Below are 18,920 nucleotides of genomic sequence, written 5' to 3'. Positions count from 1 at the left end.
ACCCCATTGTTCCCATGTGGGGGACTCTATATCCAAGGGGGGCAACTCCTCCTACCTCCCTCTCAATCCCTGCTTTCCCTGCGTTGGGCGGGGACGGGAGGGCGGCAGAGATATTTATTTATTTCCTTTATTTATTTAATTTTTTTTTTTTTTTTGGAGTAGAGAGTGACAGATGGCGGCGGGTCCCGGGGGAGCCGGCTCTCCCCCAATGCAGACGCATGCCAATCACCGTCTCTCATGTGATAGCTGCTGCCCGTGACGTGCCAAGCCCATATGGCCTGGCATAGAGGCTGGTACCCCGCCTGGTAGAGATGCCACACTCGCTCCGCGGTTCGCATGGCGCTCTGAAGACGCCGGCGCCTGCCGCCTTGAGGAGCCGCTGCCCCCGCTCCCTGAAGATGGGGGAACAATGAAATAAGCGAGAAGATTCCTCTTCTCCCCCCTCTCTCTCTTGCCCCCCTCCCCCCCCTCCCCTCCCCTCTCCCCTTTACTCCTCTCCGAGGTAAGTTGTCCGAAAGGGAGCTAGATCTGACCCGCTGGTTGGGGGGGTGGGCAGCTTCTTCGGCCGACAGGACGGTCCCCAAATCCCCCCTTCCTGGGATGATGCCCCTTCATGGGGTGGGCATCGGAGGAGCCCCGGGTTTCCTCTCGCATAAGGGGCTGCAGCTCAGGGGGCTGCGGAGGGAGGCGTCTCTGCCCGCCTTGGGCTTGGGGAGGAGGGGGAAGCAGGGTCATGGGGGGCGTGAAGAGCCTGAGATGGGAACCCCCCATGGTTGTCCCGGAGGAACCTTCGACCTTTCCCTACCACCGGAAAAAGAGAGAGAGAGAGAAGCAAACAAACAAATTTGGATTTTTTTTTTTCCTATCAATCCCGAAATACAACGAGATCTGAAGAGACGTGTGGGAGGGAGGCAGTTTAAAGGGGGGAAGGGGGTCCCCGACCGCAGGGGAGAAGGACGGGGCTCGCTTCTCTCCGTCTCCTCCCCGCGCCCGGGTTTCTCAGTCCTCACCGCCCCGAGCCGGCTCCGGGAGCTGGGGACGCCGGGCTAGAGGAAACGATCCTCCCGCCTCTGGAATTGGGGCTGCGGGGGTGGGGGCCGAGCCGAGGGCGGCGCGCGGCCAAGTTGCAAATTGGATTAGGGAGCGTGGGGGTGAGAGCCACGGGAGGGTGAGGGAGCAGGGCGGAGGGGCCCGGGCCGCCGGAGCCGCCGAGCGGGGCAGCTGTCCCCACCGGCGGCCGCCCAGCCTTCCTCCAATGCCGGGAGAGAACAGGCTTTCCGGGCGATCGTGCCGCCTCCCCCGGTGAAGAGATCTGCTCCCTAAAGCCTCAGCTCCGTCCCCAACCACACCCGGAGATGACCCGGCGCGGGGAGCGGCCCCTCGTTCAGGCGAGGGGTGGAGCTGGGGCCCAGCTCTGGGGAAAGGGCCTGGGCCGAGATCCCGGGCGCGGGGCCGGGGAAGAGCTGGGCAGGCTCGGGGTGGGGCAGGCGGAGGAAGTGGGCATCCAGGGCCCCCCGGGCAGGAACCCGCACTGGACTCGGGGGTGGAGGCGGGTGGAGGGGGCGCGGCATGAACCCAGCGCGCCCCTAACTCTGTGTTCTCTGTCTCCCCTTCCCGCCCGCCGGGCGTCCTCAGGCACCATGCTGACCCGCCTGTTCAGCGAGCCCGGTCTCCTCTCGGACGTGCCCAAGTTCGCCAGCTGGGGCGACGGCGACGACGACGAGCCGAGGAGCGACAAGGGCGACGCACCACCTCCACCTCCGCCTCAGCCGGGGCCCGGGGCTCCGGGGCCCGCCCGGGCCGCCAAGCCCGTCCCTCTCCGTTCCGACGAGGTGCCGGAGGCCGCGCTGGCCGAGGTCAAGGAGGAAGGCGAGCTGGGGGGCGAGGAGGAGGAGGAAGAGGAGGAAGAGGAAGGGCTGGACGAGGCTGAGGGCGAGCGGCCCAAGAAGCGCGGGCCCAAGAAGCGCAAGATGACCAAGGCGCGCCTGGAGCGCTCCAAGCTGCGGCGGCAGAAGGCGAACGCGCGGGAGCGCAACCGCATGCACGACCTGAACGCCGCGCTGGACAACCTGCGGAAGGTGGTGCCCTGCTACTCCAAGACCCAGAAGTTGTCCAAGATCGAGACGCTGCGCCTCGCCAAGAACTACATCTGGGCGCTCTCGGAGATCCTGCGCTCGGGCAAGCGGCCCGATCTGGTGTCCTACGTGCAGACGCTGTGCAAGGGCCTGTCGCAGCCCACCACCAACCTGGTGGCCGGCTGCCTGCAGCTCAACTCGCGCAACTTCCTCACCGAGCAGGGCGCCGACGGCACGGGCCGCTTCCACGGCTCGGGCGGTCCGTTCGCCATGCACCCCTACCCGTACCCGTGCTCGCGCCTGGCGGGCGCACAGTGCCAGGCGGCGGGCGGCCTGGGCAGCGGCGCGGCGCACGCCCTGCGGACCCACGGCTACTGCGCCGCCTATGAGACGCTGTACGCGGCGGCGGGCGGCGGCGGCGCGAGCCCGGACTACAACAGCTCCGAGTACGAGGGCCCGCTCAGCCCCCCGCTCTGCCTCAATGGCAACTTCTCGCTCAAGCAGGACTCGTCGCCCGACCACGAGAAGAGCTACCATTACTCTATGCACTACTCGGCGCTGCCCGGCTCGCGGCCCACGGGCCACGGGCTGGTCTTTGGTTCGTCGGCTGTGCGCGGGGGCGTCCACTCGGAGAATCTCTTATCATACGATATGCACCTTCACCACGACCGGGGCCCCATGTACGAGGAGCTCAATGCGTTTTTCCATAACTGAGACCTCGCGCCTGCCCCTTCCTTTTTTTTTTTTTGCCTTTGCCCGCATCCCTGCCCCCAACCTCTCCACCCACCCAGCGCAGGGGCATCCCCACCTACCCCAGCGCGGGGTGCGGGGAGCGGGTAGTCGGTTCTGCCGCTCTCCTGGGCAGCGCGGTCCTCTTATCTGTGGGTGCCCGTCCTAGGGGCCTCGCTTCCCCCAGGGGACTCGGCTTCTCTCCCCAAGGGGTTCTCTCCTCCTCTTTCCCAGGGAGTACTTCTACAGGGACCCTCTTCGGGCACTCTCTGGAGACCCCTCCCCCATTCCCAATTCCTGCACTGTCTCCTCTGCCCCTTTCCCCCTGCAGGCCCAAAGGCTTTGGTAAGGGGGGCAGCTGAGTTGTGGTATACTGTTTTCCTCCTATTATTATTATTATTGAAACAGTCACCGAGCTGCTGAGGAGCCGGGCGCCCCCTCTTTCTTGAAAAGGGCGTAAGTCTGGGCTCCAAGCCTGGACCTGGAAGCCCTCATCCCCAACCCCTAGTCTCAGCGTTTTGTGGTTTTAATTTTGGCGGGAGGGAACGTGGATTGAGAGGAAAGAGAGAGGCCAAGATAATTTGTAACTAGAGTTCATTCCCCCCTTTTTCCTTTTTTAAACATACATACAAAAAAAAAAAAAAAAAATCTGAGGCGACGGAGGCCGAACGCAGAGTCCGGATTAGAAAAAAACGCAGTAAGAACTTTTAGAAGCAATAAAAGGCAAAAAATACTACTACCAATAATAAAAAGACACAAATATCTATGCAAGGAGGTTCTGACTGAGCCTAGCGGCCCGGCCCGGCCCCGGGATGCCCCTCCGGGCCCGCGGGCCGCGCCGCCCAAGCGCGGATCTGTGCACTTTGGTGAAGTGGGGGCCGGCGCTGCCCCCTCCCCTCCCCAGGTTCTTACAATCAGAGACTCCGAGATTTGGGGCCCCAGTGCCACTGCCCTCCCCCGCCCCGTCCCCGTTGTGCGTCATGCTGTTTTTTAAAAATCTGTTTCCAAACTTGTATGGAATGGCAAATTGTTGGGGGGTCGGTTTGGGGAGGGAGGGTTTGCATGAAAGACACACACGCACACCACACCGCACGCACACGCAGGCCCAGAGCTGGCGTCGGGGGGCAGAGGGAGGAGAGCTCGCCGCCCCCCAGCCCCGCTCAGGCAACTCCATCCCTTCCCGGGACAAGGGTGGAGACCCAGACCTGAAGGCAGCCCCGCCTCTGCCTGACCGTGCCTCTTTGGGCCTCAGGCGCCCGGCGATTTCCGGTGGCTGGAGAGGGAGTTTTTGTCCTAGGCATCCTCTTGGCTCTGGCTGACAAGTGGGCAGGGAGAGGGCTGAGGACTCCTTCTGGAGGTTTCCCAAAATAAAAGGGGCAAAAGGAGAACCTCTCCCCACCGGAGGCAGGAGATCAGATATCCAAACACACGATACAAAAATGCAAACCCACAGGCGAAACACCCACACACTCACACGGAATTTTACCTTCCTCCTGTAGAGAAGATGAAACTCCCGTCGGACACCCGAAGTGCATTGCGTGTTTCTGTTCAGTTTAATGACGATTAATAAATATTTATGTAAATGAGATGCAAAGCCGGACCGGTTTTTCACGGTGGCCTCGTTTCATTCCGGGCATTGAGCTGGGATTCAGCGTGATGAAAAAAACAGAGTCAATGACTGTGTGGTGGCCAGGTAAAGGAACCCTGGAAATTCCTGGGTAGGATTCCCACACTACAAACCCCCTCACACCCACCCACTGGGCACCGAAACAGCTGCACTTGCTGCCCCTCACAGACCTTACACAGACTCACACACGCCCCCAGCACAAAGCATTGCGCTAATCTCATTACACTCCTTCGGTTCCCCAACATGCACACGCACCTCTTTTGAAAACAAAATATCTTTTCATCACTGAAAATAACTAAGATGAGAGCAGTCAGTCATTTTACAATCCTTTGCCCACTATTGCAAAAACAAACAAACAAACAAAACGAGTGTGTAGAAATCAAGAGACAACCATTTGAGCCAGATAGGGATGCTTTTAAATAGAAAAAGTATCAGGTTATGAGGATGAAATATTAATGGAAGAAGTCTTTCCAGTCTTAAATTTAAAACTTCAGTGGACTCAAGGGAATCAGCCATTTTCAGCCTCAAGAATATTGAAATTTGTAGAGGTGTTGATGAAGTTAATGGAACACCCCCAGAGTTCTGTGAGGGGGCCTGAGTCTAGGAGCCCACCAGGTAGATAGAGTGGAGCTTGACATAGCCACTAGCTTCCCCTCACCAGACAGCGAGAAGCCTTCTGATCCACAGGGGGACAACCCCCTTCTTGCCTGGTGCTGCTCCGGGTAGAAGGAAGCCCTCAGGCAGACGGCCCAAGCCATTTCCTCCTCTCAGGCAAGGTAAACTCAGGGTTCTCTTTCTCTGAGCCTCAGGAGCAGACGCTGCTCCGAACTGACTTCCTCCGCAAAGAACAGCATCCCCCACTCCAATCCAGACACCAGTGCTCACTGGACTATTTGGAGAGGGGTCTAAGTCCCAAAGCCTGAACACACTTAGGAGTGCCACAACGGGACTGTTTCTGACTCTGCTTGTTTAAATTATTTTTTCAAAAACACTTCTGCTCGTTTTAGAGCTGAAATGGAGGTTGTAGTGTTGAGTTTGGGGCTTGAATTCAGGCACACTGAGGCTTTTAAAGGTTGGCCCCAAGACCCCCCAAATAAAAGCACCCTGACAAAGGAGGAAAGGGAAGGCGCTTGAAGGACTCAGTAGGCGCGAAAGGGTCCATCGGATTATACTCTCTGACCTTGAGCTCCGCGGCTCCCCTAAAAGACCAACCCAGTAGAGACCTTGTCCTCCTTCCTCCACCCGGAGAAGGCTGGAGGCGGAGCTGGGACCCGGCCGGGAGCTGTCCACTCCCGGGTGCTGACTCCGGTCCAGCCTCTCTCTGTCCTGCCCCAGAGTGAGGCCGAGCTTCCCTGGCCCCAGGGAGCGCCGCACAGCGTGAGGCCCCTTCCCAATGCCCAGTCTGCTGGAATTCTGGAAAGAATTCTCCCACAGTTTTTGGAGAATTTCACTGGAATCCTTTCAAAATTCTACCTCCTTCTCTGGAATTCTCATAGGATTGCTTCTCTAGCGTGAGATTTAGAACTGGGCCTTTCTTTCTGAGGATTCACCCCTGTCAGTGGTCTAAGGGTGGGTGTCTTATAGACCTCAAAATCACCCCTACTTTGGGAGACAAAGAAATCGGTTCACCTTCAACCTCCTTCATTTCTTACATGGAGTATGGACCAAAGTGATCATCTCAGACCCGAATCTGAAGGAGTCAGATCTGTTCATGGCATGGGGCTTGGCCTGGCAGGAAATGGGAGAGAAAAGGAACTCAGTACACATCCCGAGGCCTGAGTCTTATCCTGCTCTAAGAACCAGGTTAATTGGGTTTCTCTCCCAAAGCTGGTTTTCCAGAGCCTGCTCTGAAGTCCCAGTTCAGGCAGGATTCAAGTGGCTTGGGACAAGAGGCAAAAGATCCCTCTACTTGGCTCCCCTGGGCAGACCACAGACTCCAGAGTGCTTCACTCTTCTGGCTCCTCCAAGCAGCTTGATTCTGTTTTTGAAGCCGGATTCCAGCCCACTTCCAAGGATGCTGATGACTCTAGAGCCACTGTGTCTGTGGTCACTTTTGGGGAGGGGTCAATTTTGGGGAGGAGATCCCTAGTGCCTCCGCTTCCTGCGAATCCAGCGTCCACACGAGCTGCCCCTTTCCCAATTACTGACCCTTCCCCCACACTCTGCTCTCTAGCTGCGATTTGTCCTCCCATCGCCCCCCTCCCCAACACTCAACTTCCCTGGTGAGATGGCGAGGTGAGCAGGAGAAGAAGATGCACGCCGACACGCGGCCCCAAACTCCCCTTCGTAGGTCTTTTCCTCTCCCGCTTGTGTGCGCACAGACAGTGAAGCTCCAGGAACAGAAGGAGGTGTGTGTGCTGGGGCAGGGGGTGAAAGGGGCCGGAGCGGTGGGAGGGAGAGGGCAAGGGGAAAAGTTGCCAAGAGGACACCCTCCTCGCGCCTTAACCTGAGCAAAGGAATCTCCAAGCAGGAACTAGTCGGCTCGGCTCAGCTCCTGGGCAGCCAACCCGGAGGCTGGAGCTGAGATCAATCTGGAGGGTGTCCTCCCCTTGGTTTTCTCAACCCCATTCAAAGTTCAGAGTTTGGAAGCCACCAGGAAATAGAAGTGTCTCTGTGTCCAGGTCATTTGTATATCAGGGGAAAAAGAGAGGAAAACACTGCTGATTGTCTCCTCTCTGTTTAACCCTATTTCACCCAGGATCTGAACACTGACCCCCCCCCCCACCCAGTGAACTCCTAGTGAACCCCTAGCTCTGGTTTTATCACCCAAAGGGACAGCTCAAGAAATCACTGAGTACAGTCCAGGGAAACTGAGCCCCACTGGCGTCAGAGACAGGGAAGTCCTGACTCTCCCTGGATTCCATTGGCTTGTGTTTACTTTTCTCTTCTTCCCTTTCATGGGAAGTCCACAAGCTGGGGGATGCAAGGATCTCCCACAGAAGTCAAAGATTTCATTCCCTCTTGGGCAATTTTGCTTCCTCCTCTTCCCCAGAATCTTTAACCTGAAGTTACCTGCTCCTTGGAGAAATCTGTTGATTCGAGGGAACATTGGGACTGAGGGATAGTTCTAGATTCCACAGTTTAATTCTCAAGGAAGGTGGGAAGAAAGAGACAATGGAGGCCGGGCCGGACCAGCGTTGGTCTTGACCTCCACTCTCCGATTCACTGGTGACAACAGGGGTCAGCCCAGTCTTCCTGCCCCTATGTGCTCAAAGGAGAAAGCTTTTTCTTTTGCTGAGATGTGGGATGGGGCAAATGGGCTCAGCCATCACAACAGGCTTCTCAGTTCACAGCCCAAGACACGGTCACTTTTGTTTCTTTAGCACTGGGTGCCCAGGCACTGGCCACACAGGCCCGTGACAACCTGGGGTGTGAAAAAAAAACCTAAAACACTGCTGCTTTTCCAGATCCTAAAGTGGCTTCTGCCTTTCTATTCCACATTCATTTAAAATTCTGGACTGAGTTTTCCTGTTTGAGAAACAGTAAGAAAAGGTGCAGACACCTGGGGAGGGTCATTTTGCTCTCTGAAGTTTTCTCCACCCTACAGCACTAGGGTAGGAGCTCCTCACCTGCTCCGGAGTGCCAGCTTGAGAAGGCCCTGACCAAGTCTGGGCTCACAAGCAGGAAGGCAACTGTTTCCTGTGGGCAGATGCCAGGGGATGGGAAATTCAGCCCCTTAGTGCAGGGACAGGAAGCTGGGGTGCTCAGAGGGGGAGAGAGCCAAGGAACCCCAGAGATGTTGGCTGTGCCAAGGGAGCTGGGACACTGCGTTGGGTGGAGACACTGCCCAGATGCGCGCCTGGGTGTGGCTCTGGCGCCGCCAGCTCTCCTGCCTGCTCCAGCGTTGGAACCCGGCACAGTCTCCCAGGGTTGACTAAGGCTTCAGGGTTCCACGGCCGAGTGTATGCCTGTTGTTCCGTTATTCGAACCTTTCTGGGCTTCTCTCCACCTCTGTCTGCGTCCCACTCCTCTTTTCGAAATTAATTGAATTAGGAACGGGTCTTTCTGGGGCGCTTCCGCTTCCCGCCCGAGGCTGCAGCTAGCCAGGAGGCCAAGGCTGAGAGGTCAGGTCCCGCCAGGGCCGAGAGAGCCCCCGAGCCCCTTTGGGGACCCGCGTGCCAGTTCCTACCCTCAGCCAAGTCTTCGCCAAGGGCACAGCTGGGCGGGGTCTGGGCAGTCCGCCCGGCTTGGGACATCTGTTCTCGCCAGAGTCGCATTAAAGGCGAGAGGTGGGGGTGGTGGGGGCTCAGAACCAACCCCTCAATCCCGAGTCGATACCTGCTTTCTCGACCGCAGGCGGCGGCAGTAGGGGACACTGGACTCACAGAGTTTTTTTCTTTCCCCTTGGGAAAAGCGAGCGACTCGTGAGGGGCAAGTGCGGATTTCTCTTTTCCTTCATCTCTCCTGCTTCCTAATCAGATGCCACATCTGGCCTCACTCCTGGAGGGCAACAGGGCACTCCGGCCTCGCGGGAGTTGCCCGGGAGTCCCCGGAGGCGCCGACGCCCAAGATACCACGGGCCGGCCGGGTGCGGAACGGATCCCGCTTGCAGCGAACTAGCGTTCGGCTGGGCTCTGAGGCAGAGGCCGGGGCGCGGCGCGGGGGGTGGGTTAAAAACAACTCAATTAAAACATCGACAACATTTGGATTTATACTGGGGGGAGGGATGTGCTTTTTTTTTTTAATCTGAGAACCACACAGCCCCTAAGCAAAACCAAACAAAATCCTTAACTACTGATCATTTTGTAAAAAAAGACAGAAAAATTCCTCAGACACTTCTCCCTTGATGCTTCCATGAGAAAAATTCCCGACTGGCCAAGCCTGGCGCCTGGACACCTCTTTATTACCCCAGCGCCCTGGCGACGAGCCCAGGTCGCCCCCTGCCCACCCTTCGCCCGAGCGTTGGTGCCAGTCTGTGCCACTCAGCCGGTGCCCGGTGCCCGGTGCCAGGCGCGGGGGGGAAAGCGGGGAGGAGTCGAGGCTCCAGCTTAAATTCCATGGCATCTGTTCATTATTATACAGTGAGGATTTTTATATGGACAGCTAAATTAAAGACAGATTTTTGCCAGAATTGCAGATCCCATAAAAATGATGACACAGGATGGGGGCTTTTTCTTTAAAAAAGAAAGATTAAAAAACACAATCCAACAACAAACCACAACCCAAACCTGTGCCCTCTCCTCCAACATTGTGGAGTTTCTTTGCCCCCTTTGCCTGCCTTCTCTTCTTCCACCAGCATGAGCTGCCCCGGGAGAACCAAACCCCAGCGGCTCTTCATGCCCATCCTGCTCGCAGATGCCCAGTGACCAACCAGCTTGCTCCCACAGCCGCCGGCCGGGGTAAGGGTGGAGGGAGGACGGGCAGAGGTGGGATAGCCAGGTCTGACGTGGAGGGTCAGGATGGGAACTGTCGCTGGGAAAGAGTGCCAGAAAGGGGAGGAGTCAGTTGATCTGACCTTTCCACCTTCCTCATTCAAAGGGCAGGCTGCATTTGGGGCTGGTTGCCAAGGTTGGGCTTTGTCTAGTGAGTACCAGACATGTGGGGTCCTCCATTCCAGGGCACCAGACAGAGCCCAGGTCTCCCCTCTCTAATGGAGAAGGTGATCCAGGGATTGGGCACTGGACACAAATTGCCCTGGAGCGGGAGCACTGGAATTTTGAATTTCAGCATTTCTAGAAGTCTGGAACCTACACCTTGGTGATATTCTAGAACTTGCAGGGATTTAGAAATTCTGAGTCCTGGGTTAGGACCCAGACCTCCCAGACTCGGTTGGCTCTGGTTGCACTGAGTCTAGCTGCAGTGATCTGAAGTTCGGATATGCTGTTGTGGGGGCTCTGGGGGAGACCGGAAAAGTGTAAGGAGGGGAGGAAAACCAGAGGAGAATGGGAGGAGTGAGGACCACTCCCCGGAGTTCAGACAGGTCCCCCCAAATTAGTGGGAGCCTTTCTTATTTCTCTTTCATTCAATTTTTTTTTTCAGGGAAGAAAAATAAATACTCGTGGAGTTCTGTGTCCTCCAGACAATTGTGCTGTCTGTGTCTGTGTCCGTCTGTAACTGTCTGTGTGGCTGTCTGCTCATCTCCCTCAGATTTGGAGCTGACAGAATTCATATCAGAAGAGTGAGCGCAGGGACATCTGTGTGCAGAATGACTGTGCCTACTCGAACCTGCCAATCGCTCCTGGCACGAGCTGGGTAACAAATGCCTGTTACCTCGGAATGCTGGCGGGTGGGGGTGGGGTGGGGGAGGGCGCCTGGCACCACCCGGCTGCCAAGCCCTGCCAAGACCCCCTCCTGCCCTCAGCGGGCCCCGCCCCCTTCCCTGAGTTGAGGGTCCACGGAATTGGATTGCTCATTAATTAGCAGTGATTAGAAAATTTGGGTGTCTCTCAGCCCTGGCCGGCCGGCCTCCTCGGCCTCCCTAACCTCGAGCCCCGCTCCCCTCCTGCTCTTCCTCCACGTTCTCCGGATAAACTTCGGGTTTCCACTGAGGGCAGGCAGGCGGCCAGCTGGGGATGGGGTGGCTCACGGAATGCAGAGAAAGGGGTCTCTGGAGGGAAGAATTCCGCCGAAGTTGCCAGGAGGAGTTTCCGTCGCGAAGTGTGAGGTTCTGTGTGGAGGGGGTTTGCATAGACGCGGCTGGGCGGTGGAGTGGGGTAGAGAGACCGAAGATCGAGGACGGAGGACCGAGGAGAGACAGGGCTGAGGAGATGCGGCAGGAGGGAAGGAACGGAGAGGCCGGCAGCGCCAACCAGGTTCCCTCGGCGCTGGCGCCGGGAGCCTCCGAGACTCCGCCCAGCCCGCGGCCGCGACCCTGCGGGCCTCCGCCGCCCCCGGGCCCAGGCCTCCGGCCGCGCTCCCTGATCCATCAGCCGGTTTTGCTGTCGGAGGTGGGGGAAGGGAGGGCGCCACAGCCGGTGCCAGCTTGGGGGGGGGGGGGTATTGCGAGGAGAGGCGGAGAGCACATCGAAAATTCCGAGACATCTGTTCACCCACGGAGGAGACACCGGGCGCAAGAAGGCTGGGCGCCCCCACCCCGCCGCTCTGCCCGCGGTTCCAGGGGCAAGGGCGGGACTCCCGTCCTCACCTCACTCCCCACCAACCTCAGCCAAGTCCCCTACCCCCAGCTATCAAAGCTGGCCTGCAGAGCGGGGAGGAGGGGGCGTCAAGCTTGGGATCAGACTGGGGCTGTGGAATTCAGGAGCTGCTGTCCTACTGGGGGGTCCCCAGAAGCGGAGAGTCAGGACCAGGGGAGGGCTGAGTAGGAGGGAGATCCTGAAAAGGAGGCGCGTCTGTCAGAATAGATCTCCCCAGAGCACCCACAGATACCCACCCCCGTCCCCCGACACAAACACTCTCCGATATGGATGCTCCCATTCCTGAAAAAACACAAAACTGGCCCCCTTCACACTCAATCATTCACTTACGCATTCAAGCAGTTTTACAGATATTTGGTCTGTGCTGGGGCTGGGCTAGATACTAGGGATATACCTTCTTACCCACCGGAAGCTGTGAGCACATTCAGATACTCAAGTGCACAGGCCCACGTGCTGCTCTGACATTCACATAAATTCTTAGGGGAAGGGGCACCTGGAGGGAGGAGGTTCCAGGGGCAGCACCATCCTCCTCCTCATAAGCAGCTTTCCCAGGGGAAGCCAGGACAGGGTCTAGGAGCCCCAAAGCTGGGTGGGCTTGGGGGTTCCAGACTCACTGATGACAGGCACTTGTCATCTTCTTACCTACTCTTTATTGGCAGGAGTCCCTGCACCCAAATTTTCCCTGAGCCAGCTCCAACCCCATTTCCCACCAAACCTTGAGGACCACCTCTCTTTTCCTGCCTTGGCCTGGCACCTGCCCCTCCTCCAGGGCTGCCCTCACTGGGCCGACAGAGGCCAGGCCTCTCAGCTGGGAAATGTCCATGTGGTTGCTACTTAAAAACTGATTTATGAGGCCGTGGCGGCGGCGGAGGCTTGGCCTGCAGTCCTGGTAGTAATCAAGGGCATATGCCCATCTCGCCTGGCACTGCCCAGCTTGTGAGCCCAGCCCTGGCCTCTGCTCTCCTGCTGAGAAGGGAAAAGCATGAAAGATACCAAGTCTTTTCTCTTTTCAAGTCATCTCTCTCCTCCTCCAATCTCTTCCTTTTCCTCCTCCTCTTCCTCTTCTTCCCTTTCCTCTCTCCCTCCTCCCTTCATCCCTCCTCCTTCCCTCCCTCCCTCCCTTTCTCTTCCTTCTCTCCCAAGTGGCACGGACCAGCCTGTGTGCCGGGCTGGCGCTCACAGCTGCAGCCCATCTGCTATGATTGAATGGTGACAGTGATGAGACAGGAGCTGGGGGGAATGGGAGGACATGGGGGCTGCCCTGCCACCCCTCACCCCTCCTTGTGCCAGCCCCCACAAGCTTCCTTGACCTCCAGAATGAGACCATCCATTTGGCCTGTGAAGGGTGGGGAAATCCTGCCCCTCTAGGTAGTGAGGGAATCCCTTTTCCCCCCACTAGATTCCTGAGAAGAAAGAGGGAGACAAGAAAGAAGCAGAAGGGTAGGTAGAAAAAAGGCAAAGGGATCAGGGTTGGAAGAGTAGTCTGGAGGAAATGCTCCACATGTCCACATTCAAACAGGCTTAAGCAAGGCTGGGGCACCAGCGCTGAGGTGGGTGCAGTGCTGAGGCTCCAACCTGGGCAGAGAGGCACTAATGTAGGTCCAGGGTCCAGATTTTTCAAGGATCCAGGAAAACATCCTCAATGGCCACCGATGAGCACCCTGTTCCCAAGACCATGAGGTTCCCCCCTGTACCCCAGAAAAAAATCCTGGCTCCTTCTCTTCAGGAGTAAAGTTGAATAGCTGGAAATATCACAGTCTTCCACAATGCCTAAAGCTTGGACCTGAGTCTGTAGCAAGAAGGTCTAGTCAAATATGAAAGATTTCTCAACTGATCCTAGTATGAAACCAACATACAACGACAACACGGAAACTAACATATATTTGGAGTCTATTATGTATCAGTAACTGACAAGCATTATACATGAGCTGATGATCATCTCAATCACCCTATGAGGTTGGGACTCTTGTTATACTCATACCACAATAAGGACACTGGGGCACATAGGCCCAGATTTTGTCCTAGCCTTTGCTTCTTTTACTTTGATAGGAAAAAAGAAACAATAATTAAGGAGTCCAAAGATTTTAGGAATACAGTATCCTTTCTTTCCCACTTATTCCTCTCCTTCTGCCTGTCTTCTTCCTCTGTTTGCTCCTCACCCTCAGTTAAGTATCCACTCTCCAGTGAATATCCACACGTGTGGCTTTCTCTTCCTGCCACTAGTGCAAATAGGTGGAAATACTCTGAAGGAGGCACCCGCTCTTCCCATCCCACCCATGGGGAAACCACAGAGGCAGATTTGATTGCCTCTGACTCCACCCACCCTCTTTGCTAGGGCAGCTGCTCCTCACATCCATAGTCCTGGTCCATGGGGTATTTCTGCTTGAAGCCCTGGGTGAAGGACGCCATTGTGAACAGCTGCAGGACCAGGCTGGACTTCCAGTCTAATCTGGGCCCCTGGGAAGCTTGAGGGAAGCAATTTGCTCCACCTGGCATACTTCCCCTGACCTTTCCCTGCACACTGGAGTCTGTCTGGGTCATTCATGCCCTCTTTCATTTCTGCCATCAGCATCTCCACTCTCCCCGTTCCTCTTTCTCCAATCTCTATCCTTTTTCCTTCCTTCCTTCATCCTTCTGTCCATATTCACAATTCTTTCTCTTCCCCTCCCTTTTCTCTCTCTCATCTTCTCCTTCATTCTCTCTTGCCTAGATTATATGGTAAACATTTTGGCCCTTGAAATCCTTCCCTTCCAATCGGGAACATGGACATTATTCGTGTGTCATAAATTTCATGACTAAGATGTTGCTGGTGGGAGATCCATTCTTACTAGACAATCCCACTAGAGGGAAGTTTTTATCTCTGGAGAGGGAGATAGGAACCCATAAGCCAATCTTGTGGATAAGCATTAAGCAGTCACTAAATCCCTGCAATCCCCAGAACAAATCCAGATCAACATTGTTGTCCACTTGCCCAACACAAATTGGGATAAAGAATCATGTAGGGAGCTATTTGCGGGTCATTATTGGGTTTCCCTGGTGTCTTTCTCCTTCCTCTACTATTTTATGATCCTCCAGGGCAAGAAGGCACCCTGAAAAGGACAAGTTGAGGTCAGCAGAAACCGCACATCCTGTATCCCTCACATGCCATTGCACCTCTACTAAACTCTTCTCATTCTTGGCCCTGAAAGGCAAAGATAGATAAATGCTTGAGCCTGATACTGCACTTGGGCAGGAATGGGGAGGCTGAGATCACCTTATGTTTATCATCTCCCTCTCCTAATCCCAACATTCACAATACTTTGATTCCCCTGGTATCTTCTAAACTACCTCTATCCCTTTCTCTTTCTCCCTTTCCCCTTATCTATGAATTTCTCTCTCCCTTCTTTTCTCTCTCCTCCATTCTTTCTTCTGGTCCATTTCCATCTCTTCTTCCTGTAAGGAGGTCAGTCTGGTTTCAGCACCATGGACAGAGGCCCAGGGTGGGTTTGCCTGACCCGGGCAAGAGCCCAGCGTGTCTACTTCTGCCTGCTGGGATCTGTGCAAGTGGCGACTGCCCACGAGTTTCTTTCGGGACGCGCGCGCGTGCGTGCGTGCGTGTGTGTATGTGTGAGTGTGAGTGTACCCAAGCCTGTGTGAATGCCTGTGTCTGTGCCTCTCTGGGGCACACGCTTGTGGGCGTCTCCGGGTGCATCTGTGTGTTTGTATCTGTCTGTGCTGTGTCCCCGCCTGCTCCCTGTGTCCCTGGCTGAGAAAGGGGACGGGATGGGGACGCTCCGTTCTGGAGGTGGGGGAGGCAGCGGGTGGCTTGGTATCCCAGCCGGGCCTGGGGGCGTCATCCTTGCCCAGACGTGCGCCAGGCACCATGTGGCATGTATGCCAGCCGGCACAGGCTGAGGGCATTCTGCCCGGCAATGGGGGGAGGTGGAGGGGGAAGCAGGGAGCTGGAGACAAGCAAGAAGAGATGGGGAACTGAGCTCAGAACTCAACTCTGGGGCCAGGCCTTTTCCATCCTGCATGAACTCCACTCACAGTTACAGGAATGAAGAAATGTACAAATTATTTGCCTTTGAGTGCCTAAAGAGCCAGATAACCGTCTCACACACATATTCTGAAGCAAACGCACAGGAGGCAGAGCTTTTCTCGCTTGCACATGTGTGCATATCCCCTGGCCCTTTTAGTACCAGGTCCTGTACAAAGGCACACACACAGACACAAACTCCTTAGCCATTCTCAGCAGGGGGAGGCAAGAACCACCCCTTTGTGTCAAGAACGGGATCCCTCATCATGTAGGTGGACACTTCCTCCCAGACACCAGGCAGTCACTTTTAATGTCTGGGAGCTCCTATAGCAACTGCTCCTTCCCAAACAAATGGTGCCCTGGGGTTGTCATCAAGGGTACCTGCCCTCTGCACCCAGGTAAGTCTGGGAGGATAATGCTGCTTCTGTGCTTCAGCTGGGACAGAATGAGTGAGAGGGAGGGGAAAGACATCCAAATGGCAACTCCTTCCCATCAGTCATGCAGTCCTCATCCCCCTCTGAGAGGCTGGTGCATTGAAGACAGTCCTTGATGACTCATCTTGATTTCAATACTAACTGGCTGTGTGACCCTGGGCAGGTTATTTCTCAGTGAGATTTAAATATGACAGTTTATGTAAACGGCTTAGCTCAAGAGAGCTGTCACTAAGTGGTCACTGTCAGTATTATTATATTAATACTATGGTTAAGCCAGATTGGTTGAAATAATGTAGCTAAAGCTTCCAGCGCAGTGTCTGACCCTTAGTGGGTGTTCAATGAATATAAATATAGTATGGATTTAGTGGCAGAATTTGAGGAATTTAGGTAGTTAAAGGGAATTGGGGATGACAGTATTCTCTCTCCAAACTTGAGAGGCATGGACTCCCAAAGCACAGCAGGAGGAATGGAAGTTAGACCTGCAGAGAGGTTGAAGGGCAAGCTAGGAAGCCAAAGAGCACGGTAGTGAGATGGAATGCCCTTGTTGTGGGGCATCCAGATCTCTGCTCTTCATGGATTTTCAGAAGCCTCTAGAGGGTCTCCATTCCAAGTCTGAATCCATTGTCCATGTGCCTTCCCTCTTGTTTCTTCTCTTAGCTTCACCATCAATTGATGGCACCACCCAGTTAGTTGCTCAAGCCAGAATCCTGAAGTAATCCTCGAGTTCTCCCTACCTCTCAATCTCCATATTGACTCTCACCAAGAACCACTGATGGACCCAGAGTCCAGATTCTTCTCTCCTTCTTCAGTGTTTCCCTGCTAAGCCAGGTCACATCACTTCTCATCTGAGTCTCTGCTCCTGTCTCCCACCCTGCCCGACTGCGCTCCAATCTCCCAGAGCAGCTCGGGTAATCTTTTAAAAACATAAGCTGGGCCTTCTCCTTGTCTTAAATTCTGAAGTAGCTTCATAGCTCAGAGGGTAAAGAATCTGCCTGCAGTGCAGGAGACCTGGGTTTGATCCCCGGGTTGGGAAGATTCCCTGGAGAAGGAAATGGTACCCCACTCCAGTATTCCTGCCTGGAGAATCCCTTGGGCAGAGGAGCCTGGTAGGCTCTATAGTCCATGGGGTCGAAAGAGTCGGACACGAGTAAATCACCGCCACCAACTTTCTTAGGACATAGAATAAAATCCAAACTCCTTATGTGCTGGGTCTGGTCCCTGCTCCCCTCCCCAGTGTTGTTTTCTGCCTCTCCCTCTTCATGCTCCAGCCTCATTGGCCTTTCTTTTCACTCTGCAAGCACTGGAAAGGTCACTTTCCCACCCTGGGGACTGGGCTGCTTTCTTGGCCTCATCCATCTCCTTGCCTCCTTTCCACTCTTTTTTGGACCAGCTCCTTTTCACCCTTCAAGTCTCAGTCTGTCCCCTCACTCCCAAGAAAAACCTTTTTGGATGACTTTATCCAAAATGGTGCCCTGGTTGTTCTCTAGTTCAGCATCCTGTTATTTGCTTTGCAGCACTTAACTCTTGACTTGGTTTCTGCCTGTCTCTCCTGTTGGCCTGTGAACTCTCTGAGGGCAGGCTGGACTGAAGTATCTGTTCTGATCCCATGGGAAATTCTGGGCAGCACATGTAATAGGTACTTAGCCAATGAGTTTGAATGGTTGAACTGATGAGGGCTTTGACATCTTCAAAGTGAGCAGGGAGGGTAAGCAGGTCCTACAGCCTGAGCTCCAGCCTGCTCTATTAGGGGCCTGCTCCATTAGGGGTCTGTCTCATTTCTCTTTCTTTCTCTCAGGGGACCTGTCTGCTGGCAGCCTCCTAATTATATTTTACTTGACTATAAATCTTTTCGTTAAATGTAATTGAAAAATACACCTTTCGAATCATCACATTAACCTAGCATCCACTCTGAGGCAGTAATTAAAGGCTTCCGAGGATCTCCCACTGGCTTGGGAAGAACTGGCTCAGAGAGCATCCTCTGCCAATCCCAAATGTGTCAGCATCAGCCCTCCTGCCCCCAGAGAAGGTGGAAGCGCAGGACACACACTGCCCTCAGTTTAGTTTCAGGGGCCCTGAGGTCTGCAGTGCTCCCCCTCCTCATTCTCTCCTGTGCTCCTGGCTCAGTGCTGTATCAGGTGAGGAAGGAAAGGGAAAGAGAAGGAACAAATGCTCTCTCAGTACCTTAAATGAGTCAGGTCCCAATCCATCTTTGCAGCTCCCTGAAGACAGGCTGAGAAAACTGATGCTGTGAGAGGCTCTGCAATATGGTAGGGATACTGTCCAAATTAAAAGGCCAGGTTCTTAGAACCTAACTCATAATATTGCCTCCTTTCAGAGTCCTGGTGCTGCCTTTTGTCTAGCCCCTCTCCCTTTCCAGGACTCTAGTTCCTCACCTGTTCTGGTTTCTTAAACCCCAAACTCTGGAGTCATCCTTGACAATGCCCTTTTACACCCCCATCTGATTCAACAGCAAATCTGTCTGCTCTGCCTTCAAAATAAATCCAGAATCTGAGCGCCTCTCATCTCCCCTCTGCTACCAGCCTGGGCCAAGCTGCCATCCCCTCTCTCCTGGATGTGTACAGCTTCTGTCCTTGGTCTCCTTCAGTCTATTTTTGGTGTAGCAGCCAGAGTGATCTTTTTTAATTGAAATACAGTTGTGTACAATATTACAATAGTTTCAAAGAATAACAACAAAAAAAAGAAGCTTTAGGGAATCTGTTGGTCCTGTGGTTAGGACTCCATGCTTTCACTGGAGGGTGCCCCAGTTCCACTGCTGGTCTGGTCTGAGAATTAAGATCCTGAACAAACAAAATAACAGCTTTATGAAGGTATGATTCACTTACTTAAAAGTATGCAAGTCAATAGTTTTTTAGTATATTAACAGAGCTATGTGACCATCGCCACAATCAATTTTGAACATTTTCACCACTCCCTAAAGAAACC

The 18,920-nt window shown here is 54.8% G+C and overlaps 1 protein-coding gene across 1 annotated transcript; it reads left to right on the top strand.

Moving 5' to 3' along the window:
* Positions 1 to 273: 273 nt before the first annotated feature.
* NEUROD2 (neuronal differentiation 2) lies at positions 274 to 4,398 on the top strand. The gene is made up of 2 exons (NM_001205958.2): positions 274 to 502; positions 1,636 to 4,398. The coding sequence occupies exon 2, from the start codon at positions 1,641 to 1,643 to the stop codon at positions 2,787 to 2,789; it is 1,149 nt and encodes a 382-aa protein (NP_001192887.1). The 5' UTR covers positions 274 to 502; positions 1,636 to 1,640; the 3' UTR covers positions 2,790 to 4,398.
* Positions 4,399 to 18,920: the final 14,522 nt, after the last annotated feature.

This window comes from Bos taurus, chromosome 19 (assembly GCF_002263795.3).
Source record: "Bos taurus isolate L1 Dominette 01449 registration number 42190680 breed Hereford chromosome 19, ARS-UCD2.0, whole genome shotgun sequence".
Taxonomy (NCBI): domain Eukaryota; kingdom Metazoa; phylum Chordata; class Mammalia; order Artiodactyla; family Bovidae; genus Bos; species Bos taurus.
This window is presented reverse-complemented; position numbering and strand designations above follow the sequence as displayed.